Source organism: Pezoporus wallicus, unplaced genomic scaffold (assembly GCF_028554395.1).
Source record: "Pezoporus wallicus isolate ANWC-B61680 ecotype Strahan unplaced genomic scaffold, APGP_CSIRO_Pwel_v1 scaffold_3294, whole genome shotgun sequence".
NCBI lineage: Eukaryota > Metazoa > Chordata > Aves > Psittaciformes > Psittacidae > Pezoporus > Pezoporus wallicus.
The window spans coordinates 3,098,717-3,116,411 of NW_026635478.1; the positions used below are offsets into that span (position 1 = coordinate 3,098,717).

Here is a 17,695-nt window from a genome sequence, read left to right on the forward strand (position 1 = left end):
CTGGCTGGCCCCACGGTCCCAGCTGCACTTACTGCTTGCTATGGGAGAACTCCCTGCTAGGACAAACAGTGCTCTACAGAGCCTGAATTATTCAAAGGGAAGAAAGAAACTGTAACCAGTTCTGCAACAAAAGAGACTCCAGCGAAGCAACGCTCCCTCAGTTCCCAAGTTCCTCTCCTCTAGTTTCCACTCCTCTCCTCCTCTCTGCCTCATTACATACTTTCTGCCATGCCGGGAAAAGTGTGCTGTGTTCATGAAGTCACAAAGAATCACAGAGTCATTAGGACTGGAAGGGACCTTTGGAGATCATCTAGTCCATCTCCCATCAAGTCACATTGGGTTGGACCAGCTCACCTCTTTCAGCCACTTTGTGTTGTACAAATGCAACACAATTTATAGCTGGTCTTGAATTGCTTATTCAAACAGCATTTCAGCAGTGCACCTCTGCATCTGCCTGCCCAAGGGCCCGGGAACATCAATAATAAATTACTGGGCTGGGGAAGGTGTCTCTGGGTTTAAACTAGCAGGTGCATTGGGCAGGGGAGCTCAGCTGGGCAGGGGGTACATAGTGAATGGGAACCAGCTTGCAGAGTTCCCTCCCTGCAGAAAGGACTTGTAAATGTTTAATAAACTTCTCGCCTGTGACATAGATGTGGTCTTATTAATGAACTGGAGTGGCTCGAGGACAGGTATTGTGTCTGTTACTATAGCACCACTTTGCACAGGATCTCGGCTTGAAAGAGGCAGGGGAGGGAGGGAGGAAGACACTGAGGATGAGCCCCAGCGAGCCAGCTTGAGGCTCCCCCGTGAAGCAGGCAGCTGTGTCCTGCGCAGGGACACCAGCCTTTGGCAGCACCTCCAGCTCCTGCTTCCGAACACACTGCCTCAGACAGGTACGTGACCCTGCACAGATGCAGGCAGAGCTGCTGCAACTGCGATGCTGAGTCCCTGAGTGCTTCTGAGGGGGTTTGCTCCAGAGCTCTCTCTTCTCAGCCGGCTTCTGGCTTTGGAGGGAAGATCTGGTTTGATTTTTCTTATTTATTTTTCTTCTGTGCTCCTTACTTGAGCAATTGGTTGTTACTGCAGAGGTCACCGAGGGGACCAGCGGAGGCTCCCAAGTCTGGCATCGGGAAATATGACAGCAGAAGTGAATGCTTGTTAGCATAAGGGATTTACTGAAGAAGAAAGACAAAATGCCTTTCAAAGGATTTGTTTCGCTGAAGGAAAGATTTCTTAACCCAGGAAAAGAAGAGGTGAAGAACACCATTAGTGACTCGCTGGGGAATCTGAGAAGGTAAAAATCCAACAGGAAATTCCCAGACAGGTCCATTAGTTCAACTTATTAAAGAGAAATAGTATAAATAAATGTAGTATAAGTAAAGTATAGAAAAATGTGTAAACATAAAACAGAATCTAGACTTGCGAAATTAATACTGAAGTTCAGATAGTGAGAGACACCTCTTTGCAAGACAGAAGATATAAAAGGAGCCTTGTTGCAAGCTCACAAGTCACAGCAGCATGTGACTACAGATGATAGAATATTTATATTAAACAAAAAAGGTGAAAATAAATTATAAAATAATGTTCTGATATTAGAAAGAGCATGAAAATGTGTTTTAATAAAAAACTTTTAAATAATTAAATGTGAATAATTCTGTGATTTAACTTGCATAAGGAAAACTGATGATTTAATGGGAATTAACCCTCCCAAATGATGCCACTTAATGCTCTTAAATTAAGACTTAATGTTCTTAAATTGCAGGGGTTTTTTGTTTGTTTTTTTTTTTTTAAATCATGCTCTGAATCAGTAAGAGAATATGTGTTAAGTAGAGATGGGCGCGTGTGTGTCCGCTGGGACTAGCAAATCAGAAAGAGACAAAGGAGAAGCAGGTGTTTGCTGACAAAAACAGCAAAAAGAGTAAAGATTTTTGTCTTAAGCTGACAGTTTATGAAAGAACAAAGGGAAAGATACTTATTTTTTGATAAGTGAAAATACAATGTAACAAATGATGAGTTTCATAAAGGGAAAGAGATTTCTCATTTAAATGAGACTATCATATTAGGAATGGTCACTGACAACGTTTATGTGTGTAATCAATAGATGAGAGAAGAGAGTTCAATGTCATTTCTTGCATGCTTAATGTTAAGTGTTTTAAATGTCTGTATGGATCATGCCAACATTTTATCTGAATGCAATTTTAGTGACTGAATTTATTTGCTTTCATATCCACTTCTTCACCTTTTTTTTGGGAATGCTATTTTGAGTCAAGATGCAGTGCTCATCACATATAAACATGCCTTTGATCACAAGAAAATGTATGAAAATGTACATGTATATGAAAGAAAACAATCACGTACACCTTCAAAGAAGTTACTAACATGCACTGATACATTGCCAGTTACACTATTTCTATACCATGTGAAGAGAGTATCTGTGTTCCAGAGTTTCAACTTAACTTTTCTTCATTTATAGTGTTACAGAGGAGGTCTGACATTTTGCTCCTGTTTTACTTTTATGACACTCTATAGTAATTCTAGGGATTCCATTTTTCTTTTAAAACATCAGGTTAAGTCATTTATTCAATCACAAGTTATTTTTGTGTGCGCTCTGCTGTCTGTGACCCGATACACGTAGGGTTTGTGTTTAGTGGCTATGTGATGTGTCACTGCACTGGGGTTGCTATGTGGAAATGGTATGCAAATTTCAAATTATCCAGATTACTCTCCTCTTGTAGGTATGTATCAAGGATGTCATGCTGGTTCCTACACGGCCCCATGGTATTGGCATCCAGCTTCAGCAACATTGCTATTGAATCAAACAAAACATAATCTCAGTCATCGTACAAGAAAGTTTGCTGGACTTCATTATTTTCTGTTTTAAATATATGTAACCAGCACCTTTCTTAGATGTAGTGGTGGGTGGAGGAAATAATCCTAACAATAAGGGTTTTTTTTACTATGTCTGCAATCAGACCTGAGTAAAAACTGCTGCAAGTTGAGCAGTCTCTTTGGAAATATGAAGTCATATTTAAAGGATTCTGTAAGGAATGAAACATGCATGTCTTTGACTTGAGCTTCATTCTGTATAGTTTACCATACAAGCAGGAGCATACACTTCTATTTTTACATGATTCCCAGCTGCAACCTTGACTTTGCTCTTCATCCACTTCAGTTGGCTTTAATATGGTGTAAATAGGCAAAGAATTTAGTTTCTCTGCTAGTATTTGATAGGTGATTAGTTACATTAATGCACATCCCTGATTTGGTCTCCAAGTGTGTTTCTACTGACTGCCGTTTGTTGATGTAGGATCAAAACTAGCAAAGTGGGTAGAAAAATCCGTCTTAGCTTCGGTAAATATGATGAATCTATGCTTTCCTACCACATTTCCTCTGTTGCAAACAACAGAGCATATCCAGATGCCAGTGCCTGGCAAGACCACCTACCAGGTAGTGGGTGCTCCATAGGGATTGTCCAGAAACAAGTTCAAGTGCTAAAGAACAAACAGCATGAAGCAATTTACTGACTCCTTGCAGGTGTGTAGTAACCTCATATTATTTTGTGGGTGCTGCAAAACAAGCATCTGCACACAGGACGTTACTTTAGGCCAGCTAGATCCTGGAAGGGAGGCAAGGGGACCTGAAATGGAGCATAGGAGGTTCCATGTGAACATCAGGAAAAATTTCTTTACTGTGAGAGTGACAGAGCACTGGAATGGGTTGCCCAGGGGGGTTGTGGAGTCTCCTACATTGGAGATACTCAAGGCCTGCCTGGACAAGTTCCTGTGTGATGTACTCTAGGTTACCCTGCTCTTGCAGGAAGGTTGGACTAGATGATCTTTTGAAGTCCCTTCCAACCCTTAGGATTCTGTGATTCTGTGATTCTGTGAAGTGCAGAGACCTGAGAGGTCCTTATATGACACTGTTGCTAGTGGTTTCCTTTGTGAGATCTCAGACAATGTTTTAGATGTTTCATATAAAATATTTTTTTAATGCAAAATTGGGTTTGTTCTTGGTTATTTCCATACATTGGGGTAGCAGAAACCCCATGAATTTTAGAGGATTCAAGGCTTGGGTGAATGTGTATCAGAGCTGAGTCTCCTCAAGCCTCAAGTTTCCCAGAAAAGAAAGCTTTTTTCCTACAGAGCTTTGTGGCTGGCACGGACACTTTGGGCCTTCTGTGAACTCAGTGTTCTCAAAGTAAAATTTATGAACTAAAGGAAAATCACAGGCTGTGCCTACTCTGAGGATTTCAGGAGTCTTGGACCAGCTAACAGCAGCTGTGGGCTTACAGATAAAATGGGAAGTGACCAAGCAGGTTTACAACTCAGTAATGTCACTGTTAATGTGGAAAATCATGTGGGCCACATCACTGCTGTATGTATCCTGGGCCCTTGTTTTGGAAACGGCTCCTTTGCTTGAGCTGGGTCACAGAATTAGTGCTCTCAAACTTAATCTTTGCAGGGCAGACGCTTCAGCACTGTGAACACAATGTGGGCTGCCCAGACTCAGTTATTCTGGGAGTCGTTCTAGGCCCCTTGTACAATGGTGTTAGTGCAAGGGCACAATAAACTTATGTAGCATCGCACTGCAGCACCCAAGGTGCATCCCTCCAGAGCATTGAAGCTGTGCTGGGGAGAACCTGCAAGGCTGCCCTACAGCCTGGGAGTGCAGCACCTGTGAGAAGCAGATCCGTGGTGCATACGTTTAAGACATGCCTCTAGTTTCAGGCAAATACCGTGCAGAAGCCATCCAGAGAGCTCCATGCACTAACTTGAAAGGGTTCTCCTGTCTGCACTGTGGTTTTGTACCAATATATCCATTGCAGGATTTGGTATGGCAAATTATCACCTGGGCAGATGCCTAGGGAGTAAATGAGACCTCAGAAGATTCTATCTGCTTTTGGATAAATGATATTTTTTGATAGTCGGTGTGTAGGTTTCTGAAGTTATGCCAAGAACGTCAGTAATTATTGCATGTGATGACTGATGTTGGGTTTATGCGTGTGTGAGGTTTGAACATTTTAAACAATTGTGTTGCAGCTGCCTGTGAAAGACAGTGCTATCTGGTAAAAGTCATTCTACAATGTGTTCTAACACATGGCAAGTGTTAACATTTGCCTGTTACTGTAGAATCTATGTGGTTTTAATCAAATAAAATTAAATGGTATGATTCTAGTCCACCTACCTTATAATTTCAAGAAATAGTTTAATTCCAATGCTAAAATCCCATAAATACAGGTTACTGAATGTGTATGTGTTCTAGGAATTTTATTTATCACTGATGGGGATTTTTGAAATGTTTTTCATTCTTCCAAAATTCTGTATAAACCAGAGTAGTCACTCAATACAGAAATTTTGCATACAGTTATTATGACGTGGGCACAGAACATGTCTTCAAACAGCTTAGCTCTTCTTACTTGCCAAGTGTCCCATGTTTGCTGAGAAAAAGAATAAGGGTGATGTAAGGACTGAACATTTCTTGTAAAGCAAAACGCTCTCCTGCATCAGTCAGATAATTAGAGGAGAGCACTGGCTCTGAAGCAGTTTTCTTCTAAATTGTTGGTGTATAACAAGTGAAAATATTCAGTAGCACTACCAAAATATATGGATCAATTGGAAGGCACATTTCTCATATTTTCAGAGTTGTCATATATTCCTTATATACAAAATAAAGCCAAAATCCAGGTCAAACACTGGCTCTGTGAATGTCTGCACTGCTAATGCTTCATCACAGCTCCAATTTTTGGACTGTTAATAAACAAAACACTTCTCTTCAAGACAAATCCACTATAGAGGGGTTTCCATCAATCTTTGGGGTATGAAATGTCCTGTGTGGAATGAAATGTCCTGTGTGGATTTGCAGTCACAGATCAGTCATTAACTTGAAGAAGCTGCCCAGAATAATACACTAATTAACACCTAACGTCTCTGCTATGAATAGAAAGCCTGGTAAAGGTATAAAAAATTGAGGAATTGTGCTTTCATTTCATTCATTCAATATCTTTGGTTATCTTCAAGGAAGACAATACAATTACTTCTTTTGTTTTTTTTTTAATAACTTTTTTGAGATTACAATAGTTCTTCAAACTTAAACTCTTAAAATTTAGTTCTTAAAATTATCTTAAAATAATTATTCAATTGTCTTCTCACTTCCTGAGGTCTTTGTTTTTGATATTTTACCCAGGTTCCACCTATCTACACTAGCACAAGGAGCATGGAATATATTGTGTCTTCTTTTTAAAGTCTGCATTACTCTCTGTACTCTCATTTCACTAACAAATGCTGTTTCCCTGCCAGTGAATCATAAGATCTCAATCACCTTCAATAACACCACAGTAATATCACATTTCCCGTGTTACCTTGCTTTAATACAAAGTCTTCCCTCCAGCCTGACGAGGAGCTAATGATCCAAGTTTGCAATTAGCACTGCTTTGAGCAAGGAATCAAATCAAATAATACTGGGAGTTCCTTTTTTGATCCAAACCACTCTGATTTTAGTGTTTCTTGGACATTTGAGCTGATGGACTGTAACATACTTTCATTCTTTTTGCTAAGACTAAAGCTAAAGTAGTGGGTTTATGATTTTATGTAAAAAAGAATAATAGAGTAAATGATGCACCAGTTATACTGTAGCTCTAAAATGTAGAAATGCTGAGATTTTTAAGTGAAACTTCATATTGGATAGATATATTTAAATCCATATGAAGCACCCAGGACTCCATACTTACCACCTATATTTGCAAACCCTTTAGTATAGAGTACTATCTGTGAGATTATTACATTATTTACATTAGACTTACTGCAAGAGGACAAAGTTGTGATTAAACTAACACTGTTCTCCCAAAAGACCCGACCAGCTACTATGTACATCAGTGAAGGGTAACCCATCCATTTGTCCTCTGTCGACATTTTTTATAGATGATCTGTATATAGAAAACCAAAGTGCATCAGACTTCATATACACCCAGCCAGATGTGTGAAAGAAAGCAGTGAGTTATTCCTTATCAGGAAAGAGTGAATGAAATCATTTCATCATCTCATATGGCAAGTTGGGCTTCCTTTAGATTAAGTAACTGTTCATATTTTCACAGTACTGAGAATAGCTCCATGGCAGACACAAAAAGAGCTAGATCCTGAGTTTAATGTTTCAGCGCAATGACAAAACTGAAAGGCTTTGTAATGTAGCCACTGCTTTAAGCCTCCTTTAGTAAACACTTAAGCTTGTGGGTAGTGGTCAATGGATTCACAGCTAACTATGCGCGTAAGTGTTTCTGCATCTCAGAAAACCCAATTCAAACAAATGCATGGGAAGCTAATGTTAGGAAAGGGTGTACTTAGCTTTAGTCCAGGGGTGCTTGTTCTGTTCTTTTACCACAACTTTTCTACCAGAGACATTTCCTGTTCCAGCAGCATGGGGTGTTACAGTCCCAGTCAGACTGAGAGACCAAATCAATTTTTAATGGCACTAATAATGGTAAACTTCCAGATTACATGGAAGTTCCATTTTCTTCAATATCTCTCAGCTGAGGTGCTTGTATGAAAAGGGAAAGGCTGGATGCATAAAACTGGAGAATACTCCCATATTAGTGCGTAGCTGGTGAACAACCTCTCACAGGCTGAAATAGCTGGGTACCATCTGCTGCTATCTCAAGTAAATGGGAGAGCCTGCATCCCTGGCATCTTCTGTCCCAGTTCCTCCCGAGTGCTCTGCAGTTGCCACATCAAAGGTAAAGCCCTTTCAGTCTCCACTGCTGAGGAGTTGTGAATCAGCAGAAAGTCACCGTCTTCCTTCACATCTCATTTAATATTAGATATTTTACACAAAGTATGTTCAACAACAGGTGTTGCAGGGCTTCACTTTGCAATGACGTAAGTCCTTGTGGTGAGAAGAAGTTTCAGAAAAGAGGGGACATGTGGCTTCAAATCCCTTCAGGCAGAGAAAGTCTGGGCTTGGCTCTTCAACATCTTAAATAGGGGCTCTAATGCCAGAGCTTTTTCGCCTCTTCAGTATAGTCCTAATTTTTGCCTCACAGGTGATAACAAATTTACAGGGATTTTGGGGCTGAACAAACCCATGCTTTTGTTGTATTTGCCCTTTTCTTTAAACCTACTGCCTGCTCTGCTTAGTGGATCTAATTAGAAATTATGATTAACTTCTTCATATGCATATTTTCCTAACAACCAGCAGAATTCACCACAACTGAACTCAGCTCAGCTCTTACAGTTATGCTTGTGAATAACCTGTGGACATTTTGCAGCCAGCTGTCCTGCTGGATGTCTCAGATTCACAAACTTCAGAGGTCATTCATGAAAACAGTGCAGTCTATGCTCACCTTTCAAAGCCTGCCCAGCATTCACCCGCCATACCACCAAGAGACAAATGGCTTGCAAGGTGGTGATTTGGCAGTTGACTGGAGCATGTAACTGCCCAGAGCTATTTTAGCAAGTTTCACTGGGACAAAAAGGTATTTTTATTTTCTCTCTTTTCATCCATTTAGAAAAATCGATGGCACCAATGCAGGGGAGGATCACATCGAGCTGACGGAAGAGGGACAACCTGTGCAGGCAAGAACCCACAAGCCAGCACTGTGCAACTGCTACTGCTGCGGGCTGCCCAAGCGCTACATCATCGCCATAATGAGTGGTTTGGGCTTTTGCATCTCCTTCGGAATTAGGTGCAACCTGGGTGTTGCCATTGTGGAAATGGTGAACAATAACACTGTTTATATTAATGGAAAACAGGAGCTGCAGGTGAGAAAACATCTTCCTTTCACTGTTCTGAGCTGACCCCATTGCAAAATCATTGAAGTGCCACATATCCAAGGACTATGTATGCATAGATCAAAAACTGAGGGGTGGAAACACATGTGTCTCAACTAACATAGATGTGTAGGTGCTATTTAGGTGTTAAAGTCACATTACAAATACGTAAGATGTGAGAATTTGCAATGTCATAGAGGATGTAAGCAGCAGAAATGAGAACTGAATTGGCTTGCATGTCTATCAGGCCCCTGATCTTTCAGTTGTAGACAGATTTTGCTGTAGTGGCAGAAGCATTTACTATGTACTATCTCTCAGGGAAGCATGGTCTGGTGCTGCCTCAGAAGGAATTTTTAATTGCTGAAGGTAGTGTTGCACTCTATTCAGATCAGTGGATAACTTTTCAAGACCTTAAGGAAGTCACTGGCAATAAGGCAACAAGATTTTACAGGTTACTGACAATGCGGACTGCTGTCTAGAGATATTCATAGCTAGGTGCCAAGCTGTTTTCACATTTGTAGTAGATGACATGTGGCTCACAGCAGACGCTTACAAACCTTTAACATCGCATCCAAGGAACTGCGGCTTCAGTGGATACCTTATTTTCCCCAGTCCTGCCTTGCTATATGGCTGTGATATGACGAGTCCCTAAGTTTGTTCAGCCTTGAGAAAAGAAAGCTCAGGAGAGACTTTATCACCATGTTCCAGTATTTAAAGGGTGGCTACAAAGAAGGTGGAAACTCCCTTTTTACAAGGAGTCACACTGAAAAGATGATGGGCAATGGGCACATTACATACTCCAGGGAGATTTCAATTGAACATGAGGAAAAATTTTCACAATGAGAACAATCAACCAGTGGAATAATCTCCCCAGGGGACTGGTGGATTTCCCAACACTGAGCACTTTGAAGATTTGGCTGGATAGGGTGTTGGGTCATTTTGTCTAGACCGTGCTTCTGCCAAGAAAGTTTGGACCGGATGGCTTTTTAGGTCCTTTCCATCTTGGAATTCAGTGATTCTAGTTCTTCCTCACCTGCTATCTCCTCTGATCAGCTCCTGCTGCTTAGACTTGCTGCTGATTTGTATTTATTCAGCCTAATTCCTGCTCCCTGTGGTCCTGCTGAGAATTCCTGGTTCCATACTTCATGCTGGAGAAAGGATGTGCCTACATAGCCTGGGAATCTCAGAAGAGATAGCTTGAGGAAATTCAGAAAAAACTCCTCTCACAAATCTTAGGTTATTCTGTTTGGGAATAAGCACCTGCTGACACAGGAACTTTTCCTATGTCTCATAGTGTTTCTGCCCTCATAAATAACACCACCTAGAAACTAAGCTGGAAATCACTGGTAGAAAATAAGGTATTTAAAGCAGAAATGTAACACAGCACAGGAAAGTGGGTCTCCTGTCAGGATGCATATTGATGTGGAAGGAAATCCTTTAGACCTCTGCAAACGTGTCTGGTTAATTAATGCTATCATTCTCCCTGCAGGTCAAATGATGAGCTGGTTTTTAGTTTGTTTGTTTGGGAAAAAAATAAAGCAACCTACTTGGGAAAACCGGTTCTTTGTTTTACACACAGAAAGTAATACAGAAAAAAAAGAGACTTTAAGGCTTATCACTTTAGTCTTCATTTTTCCGTAGTGTCTTAGTGACAGTTTTAATTCAGAATCTAAAAGATGTAGGTGCTGCTTTTTCACATGATGCTTAGCCACCTTTCTCTGCCATGTGATTAGCATAAAAATGATTGTGAAGCAAGACATCGTGGCTTCTCTTTGCTTCCAAACTGTTCTTCTGAACTGAGGGTTCAAGGAGAAAAAGTTGACACTGACCTTACATTAGTGTGATTATACAAAGCCAGGCCCTGTCTGGCATCCCAGAATGGAGGGCAGGAGGGCCACCTTGGCACCACTTTTAAGAAATGATAAACTAGCCAACTAGCTCCTGTTACCTAGTTCTATTTCCAGATTGCCTTGTTTTCAGGTATTACCCACCCCAAACACAAGCAGCACTTTTCTGCTTCCTGCCACTTAGTGCAGATGGTGGATGGTCAGAGCTTGCCCGTGACAAGGAGAGCCATGGATAAGCCTGATCAGGAAGCTGATCAATGCAGAAGACCTAAGCAAGCTTTATAATCCTGAGGAAATGTATATGTCTATTGAAATGCATCAGATCTTTGTTTTAACACTGAACAGGCTTGAAGTCCAGGGGGAAGCAGTGACAACTGACAAAGATGAAGGTCCATCCTTCTGGATGAAACCTTTCCCTTTCTTATATACCTGACTGAAAACTAAGAGCAAAAGTAGTAATCTCACAAAGGAATCTCACATCCTTTTTCCTTAACTAGTAGGTTTCAAGCTCAGCAACACCAAGCAGGCAGCATAAAGAGGCGGCCTTGATTTGGAGGATGGGGTGATTTGTATGTGAATTCCCGTCAGTGGTTATCTTACAAGGTGTATGTTCGTTTTACAGCATCTTGTTTGTTTCCTTTACAGAAAGCCCAATTCAATTGGGATCCAGAGACTGTGGGACTCATTCATGGCTCTTTTTTCTGGGGTTACATTGTGACACAAATTCCAGGAGGGTTTATCTCAAACAAATTGGCTGCTAACAGGTAAGAAAGCCATAATTAAAAGAATTAAGATTTACAGCCTGATGGCTGTTTTACACTGCTTAAATGATGATTACCAAAATAGTGAATTAATGTGTTTCAGGAATACACATCTGAAAGTGAGTGTTAAGTATTTATGTCTACAACCAAAAATGGGAGTAGATTTCTATTATGGGTCTATTGCTGATTCTCCCAATTTAGCTTGTTCATCTCAAACATTTATACGTTTCTTCTCTAAACAATAACGCTTTCTGAAGTGTGCTGGGAAAATCACATCTGATGCCTCAGTCAATGGTTGTAGCATTTGTCTTTCAGAAGTTACCTTAGTGCTTTTTAGCTCAACATAGAAGAATTTTCCAACAAAATTTGACCTTTCTACTTGAAAAATTCCTAAGGGTGGGCATGTAGGAATTATAGAAGTATTTATGGTCTGAAGACAGAAATCCATTCTCATGCACATAGAAGTTCTTGCCATGGCTGGATACAGTTTGTTTTGGAGCATGATCACAAGAGGGAGGGAGATTGCCTGAAGACAGCTGTTTGTTAATGAGCTCATGGGATGTGCATGTTAAGGGCATTTGGGATCTTCAGATAAAAAGGTTGTTGGTACTCATTTCATTCTCTGCAAACAAGACATGACTTACGTACAAACACTTTCAGAATTGGAAAAGGTCTTTAAGACAAGTTATATATTGTTTTGCCCTAAATAAAAATGCTTTGGTGTCTTCATTCTCCAAAGATCTATAGGAGTTGCAAGACTGTCTGGACATTCTTTGTACCCATATGCCCTTATAAAAAATGCTTCAGGACAGAAACATAGAATTGCCAAGAAGTTCATGCCCAACTCCCCTCTGTCTGTAACCAAAAGTTACTCAGAGCTCAGTCTGCACTGCTTCTTCAACACTACTGGCATCCTCAATTATTCATTCCTCTACCACACAAAAATGCCTAAGCAGAGTGTTTTTCCATCTGCCGAATAAGCCAAACAAATGAGCAAAGCTTAATAATTTCCTCAGCCTTCCTAGTCTTGCCACCAGCTTTTGCAGCAGAAAGGCCCCTAAACACGGATGTACATACTGTTGGCTAAATAATTCAGTATATTATTAGTTCGGCTTTTGATTCCTTGCTTTTCTTGCAAACAGTAAAATCAATCATGTTTACATTGTAAATCAGTGTATTCTGTCAGTGAACTAATTCCTTAAGTACATGTTGAGTTTCAGACTCAATCTAATGCTGTACTACAAAATCACATAATGGATTTTACTATCATAACTGGGTTTAGGAGTAGAATTATCTGAGGAACAATAATAACCCAAAAGCTGAGCTCAAAGAATATTTCTGTTTGCAGTAATAGGATTCCCATGTCTGGCTAGCTCTGTGGTTTTCCTTCATTCCTTGTTTACCCAACCGATTTCAGCTTGGGTAGATCCACCAGTGCTATGAGTTTCTGTTTCAGAGGGGTTACTTGCTGCCAAGACACAGGACAGGAGAACAGAAGACATGGGGCCAGTCTGTGAACCTACCAGCCCTAGAAGGACAAATGTTTTTTTTGTCCCATTTGCACTCTGAAAATATTGAGTGCTATATGGTTCTGCACCAAAACCATCTAACACCACGTAATATTCTTTGTATGCTCATCTAAATTTCTGTAGGTCTGCATTCCACCAAAAGAAGTTGATGAACCATTAAGTGACTTTTATCACTTTAACTTGCTGCTTACCTTCAAACATGCAGCTAAATGTAATTTCATTACTGTTTGGTGGTGACAAAGACACATGAAATATAAAACATGTCCTGATAATAGTTTTTAGTAATAGCACCCTGCTGGGCAGAGGATTCCATCGCTGAAGAAGGCTGTTTTGATCCCAAAGTGGCAGTTGGCCAGAGATCACAGTTGTGAGAAAAATACACAAATGAATTGAAAAGAGCTGGGATATTTTTAGTCATGATGGGGACCAAATTCTTTGGGATAAATGGTAGTGAACTGCTGGAAAGATGCTGCCTCTTTGTGGAAACATTATTCAATCTTTTTAATAATAGCAGAAGGGTGACTGATTCTAACTCAGTATAAATGATGCATTTACAACGTAGGTATATTAAAAGTTGGCACTAAATGAAGTAGCAGAGATTGGAAACAGTCTTCAGAGCTAGCTGTTTGGGTAACTAAACACATTCTTTTTCTTATGGCTTATTTTTTCATGTGTTCATTAATTTACGTAATTTCCTGTAGTTCCCTGAGACTGTCAATAGCCTTACAATAACAGACCTGATATTTCTATTGGCAAGGAAGCAAGGTGCAAAATTCTTTTCTTCACTGATCGTAATAGAGAGCTAAGGAATACTTAATTCTCAGTGAAATGCTTACTTGGCTTTGAAAGCAGTCTCCTAAATGTCAAGATATCACCATAGGCTTTTTATTCTTGCTCAAATTTTCAGACTGCTTTCTGTATAAATCCGTTCCTTTGTCACTTCTCTCCACCAGTCTACTCAGCCTCTGCTTTTGTGTTCATTTGTTGATTGCTTTCTTGTCATTCAGATTATGACTGTTGCTTTTGTCAATAGCTGTAGCAAATTTAGATAAAACAGTGTTGATCTTCAACTGGAGATTCTTCATGTTATAATACTACCATTTAATCCTACCGTAAATAATAAACCAGATTAAAAAAAATGATGTATATTTCCTGTGAATAAGTTTTCAAAAAGAGGCTGAAAAGTAAAGAATTGAAATCCTTATTAAAAAAAATGGAAAAAGAAGGAAAAAAATGGCAACAAAAAATTTTAAAAGTTTACCAATATTTTGAAGTGGAGCATGATAAACAGCTAGACATAGTAAGATCTGTGTATGTCTTTGGCAGAAAAATCAAAAGGAAAAGTGCTACTGTTGTCTAGATCATATGATTTCTGATCAAGTATTTGTCTAATACTAGTCATGTATCAGGATGAAGCTTAACGTGTCTTTCTGAAATGCCACAGACATAACACGACAATTCAAAGCTTGTTAAACATCACTGAATTTGGGTAGTTTGGAAAAGAAACATGAATTATGGCCCACAAAGAGCAGCATGCCGCCAGCTAAGGTCTGTGTAGCCAGGAGTTGAGGGCCATGAAAAAAAGAGGCTGCTTTATTCTCAGGGTGTCACCTTGAATTTTAGAGCAAGACAGGGCAGCTTTGGGCTGACCTCCCACATCCCAAGCGCTGTGGTCCCCAGGGCCACCAACAGCTGAAACTTTCTATATAAAGAGCGAAAGATCTCTCACATAAAGGCAGTCCACAGGGAGCCAGAAATGGCTGCTTTGAATTGCGGACAACACAAAGAAGACAGTAAACTACTGAGGATTAATAGTAATCCATTCAATTTAAATGGTGCTTGGCAGTTGTGGAGAACTCCTACTGCTAGTTCTGATATTTTTCAGTGCTGTTACAGGTTCTTAGGGGGGATCCTCATGTATATCAGTTTCCACAGATGTTGGAGTAATGAACTTTTGATATTCAGAGAGTGCATGACACATCTCTTGAACCCCATTTGTTCAACAGAACAAAAACCTGAGACTTCAGTCAGCCAGATGTGAAGATGTATGAAATCTAATCAATCAAGCACAGCTCATTCCTACTAATGGTAGCAATTTCAATGATTGTTCCAGCTGGTTGTTCCTAGTCTCTTTCTTGGTTTCTAGCAGTGTTTTTCATGGTGCAGATGCCTCAGTTTTCAAATGAGGTCCTAGATGTCCTTTTACAAGCTAGGTACATAGGGATGCCTTTCACTTGCACTGCAGCCTCAGTGCCTGGCAAACCTGCAGCCCTTGTCATGCTGAAATGACTGTGCTTTAGCCCAGCTGTTTTTCATGTCTAGTGCCACCGTTGTTTATTATTGACACAGGGTGATAAATGTGCACCACTCTTTACTTATGTTTCATAAGAAATCCTATATCCATGCTGGGAAAAGCTCCCACAGACTTCAGTGAGTGAGGCAGACACAGCTTTAAGTGCTATCCCAGGGCCTCTGAATGGTTTGGGGTTTCAGGGGTGCTGCTTGGATCCATTACCACTATACAGGTTTCTGCTGACTGCTTCTCTAATGGGTGCTAGCATCTGGGAGGCTACAACTGATTTCCCAAGGGCACTGGGCTCCAAGTGCATTTAGAGCCTTGAATGACTTGTGCTTAGCTGCAGCAAGTACCCTTGCCAAGCAGGGTAATAAAATGTTTATATGATGTTTTTCACTGTATTGCAGAAATACCCCTTCTATGTTATAGTCACAAAGGGCATTTGTAGCTGTTATTTAGAAGAGTGATGTTGGAAAGTACTTGATCTTCACCAGCCCTATTATACATTCTAGCAGCAGCAAATGGAGCTAGCCCACACACTCCCATGTTCAGAGAGGCACTGAAACTGGACCTTACCTGGTTTAAACCTTATTTATATAACTGGATTTGAGTACTTCCCAGAATAGGAATGCTTCTCTCAGGTTAGGACTCACAAAAACCGCTCATCCTCCAGTACCGACATATGCATCTATTCTTCTGATACAAACTAAAATACAGCAGCTTTATTTCAGTATGTATTAAACTTCTGTTCCATTCAGAGAAGAAAATGTATTTATTATATGGGGATTTATCCCCTTTTTGCCAGTAAGGGGACTTCGCAAGTATTTGGTTTGATGAGATTGAAGTAGGTGAAATTGTCTTTGAGACTGTACTTGAGAACAGTGTTACTTCTGAAAAGAGGACAGTAATTACATTCCCTTTCATGTTACTTTTTTCCATAGGGTATTTGGAGCAGCTATCTTCCTAACATCTACATTGAACATGTTCATTCCTTCTGCAGCAAGAGTGCATTATGGCTGTGTGATGTTTGTAAGGATTCTGCAAGGTCTAGTGGAGGTAGGAGCAGTCATCATTTTGGTCTTTTCATACATCATATGCTTTTGGGGTTGGCTCCAAAAGTTGTAGTCTTTTGGTCAGGTTTTACTTTTTCTATGGTTTTACTTTTTCTACAATTTTACTTGTTACTCATTTTTAGATGAAAATTTTTTAATCATACTGATTTACAAATTGACTTAAAAGGAAATAAAAAGTTTAGGTTCCCACTGCTGCAGTTCAAGCTATTTTAGTTTATTTGTGCCTGCCACTGCATGGGCTAAACAGCATTTTTACCTCAGAACACATTACTGTTGAAGTGATTAGCCAAACTAGTTTGACATCTTCATATCCAAACAATAGAGCTCTTCCAGGCTTACCTAACCCTTCCTACATCATTCCATGGTGATAAACAGCCAGACAGGTTGGACAGTATCAGCTTGAAGTAGAAATGCAGTGAAAGCAAATCATATGATGTGTGAAATGTCTGCCAGGGCGTCACCTACCCAGCCTGCCATGGGATGTGGAGTAAGTGGGCTCCTCCACTGGAGAGAAGCAGGTTGGCCACCACATCATTCTGTGGTAAGTTGATAGGCTCGTATGCTTTGTGTCAGTGCATGTTCTGATTAGATATGTTTTATTCATTTCATTATTTAAAAGAGAAGCGCAAAGCCTCTGCCCTTTGCTGCATTTGGCATGTACTCTGAGGCCAGGAACCTGAGAGTCTTTTTGCTTAGTATGTCCTCATTTTGTCATTTAAATCCAACCATCAAAATGGCTCTCGTAGTAAACTAAATTGGGGGCAGAGGTGTCACATGAGAGAAATTACACTTTTTTTGGTTTTTTTTTTTTTTCATTTGCTCCATCCTTAGGTATTCAATTTATTGTACATATTGAACTGGCCCTCCTAAGCAAGCACACATTATAAAAAACACCTTAAAAGGGCTTGATACTGTAGCTTGGCTGCTCAACATACTGCAGTGGAGGTGATGTAACTTCTTGCCATTAGCTGTTCTGCTTCACTCTGTTTTGAATTATGATCAGGCGTGTAATTTGCTCTTTTCTGGGTCCCTTTCCAACACTGACAGCTGGCCTTCTGGAAGATGGCTTGTGGGAAATTTCAGAAGACTCTAGGGAGAGGAACCCAATGGAAATATGGGAGAAATCCAACTCTCTCATTCCCTTTGGCACGTTTCTAGCCTCTGGCAAGAGCCTTAAAACTTTTTACAAAGCAAGGAGCAGGAAAAATACTGAGGTTTTATGCCTTGTTCCTCAAAGAAAATACCATCTTTTTTGCTTCCAGCCACACTAATGAAAAGGAAGGAAAAAAAAAAAAGAGTTTTCTACTTTTAATTCCATCCTCCAGGTAGCAGATTTTGCCACAGGTTACTCTGTAATTCCAGGGAAAAAAATGTTAATATTTCCTTACCGGCTCCAGGCTGGATTTGGGTAGGTGGCTAAATATAACCAA

General features: G+C 40.2%; 1 protein-coding gene across 1 annotated transcript in view; it reads left to right on the forward strand.

Annotated features, from left to right (window-relative positions):
* The first annotated feature begins 1,151 nt into the window (after nucleotides 1–1,151).
* SLC17A8 (solute carrier family 17 member 8) overlaps nucleotides 1,152–17,695 on the forward strand; it is a 28,126-nt gene continuing 11,582 nt past the window's right edge. Inside the window, exons 1-5 of the mRNA XM_057424369.1 lie at nucleotides 1,152–1,294; nucleotides 8,498–8,750; nucleotides 11,252–11,370; nucleotides 16,134–16,248; nucleotides 16,719–16,806. Of these exons, the coding sequence (XP_057280352.1) occupies nucleotides 1,152–1,294; nucleotides 8,498–8,750; nucleotides 11,252–11,370; nucleotides 16,134–16,248; nucleotides 16,719–16,806 (718 nt within the window). The remainder of the gene's footprint in view (nucleotides 1,295–8,497; nucleotides 8,751–11,251; nucleotides 11,371–16,133; nucleotides 16,249–16,718; nucleotides 16,807–17,695) is intronic.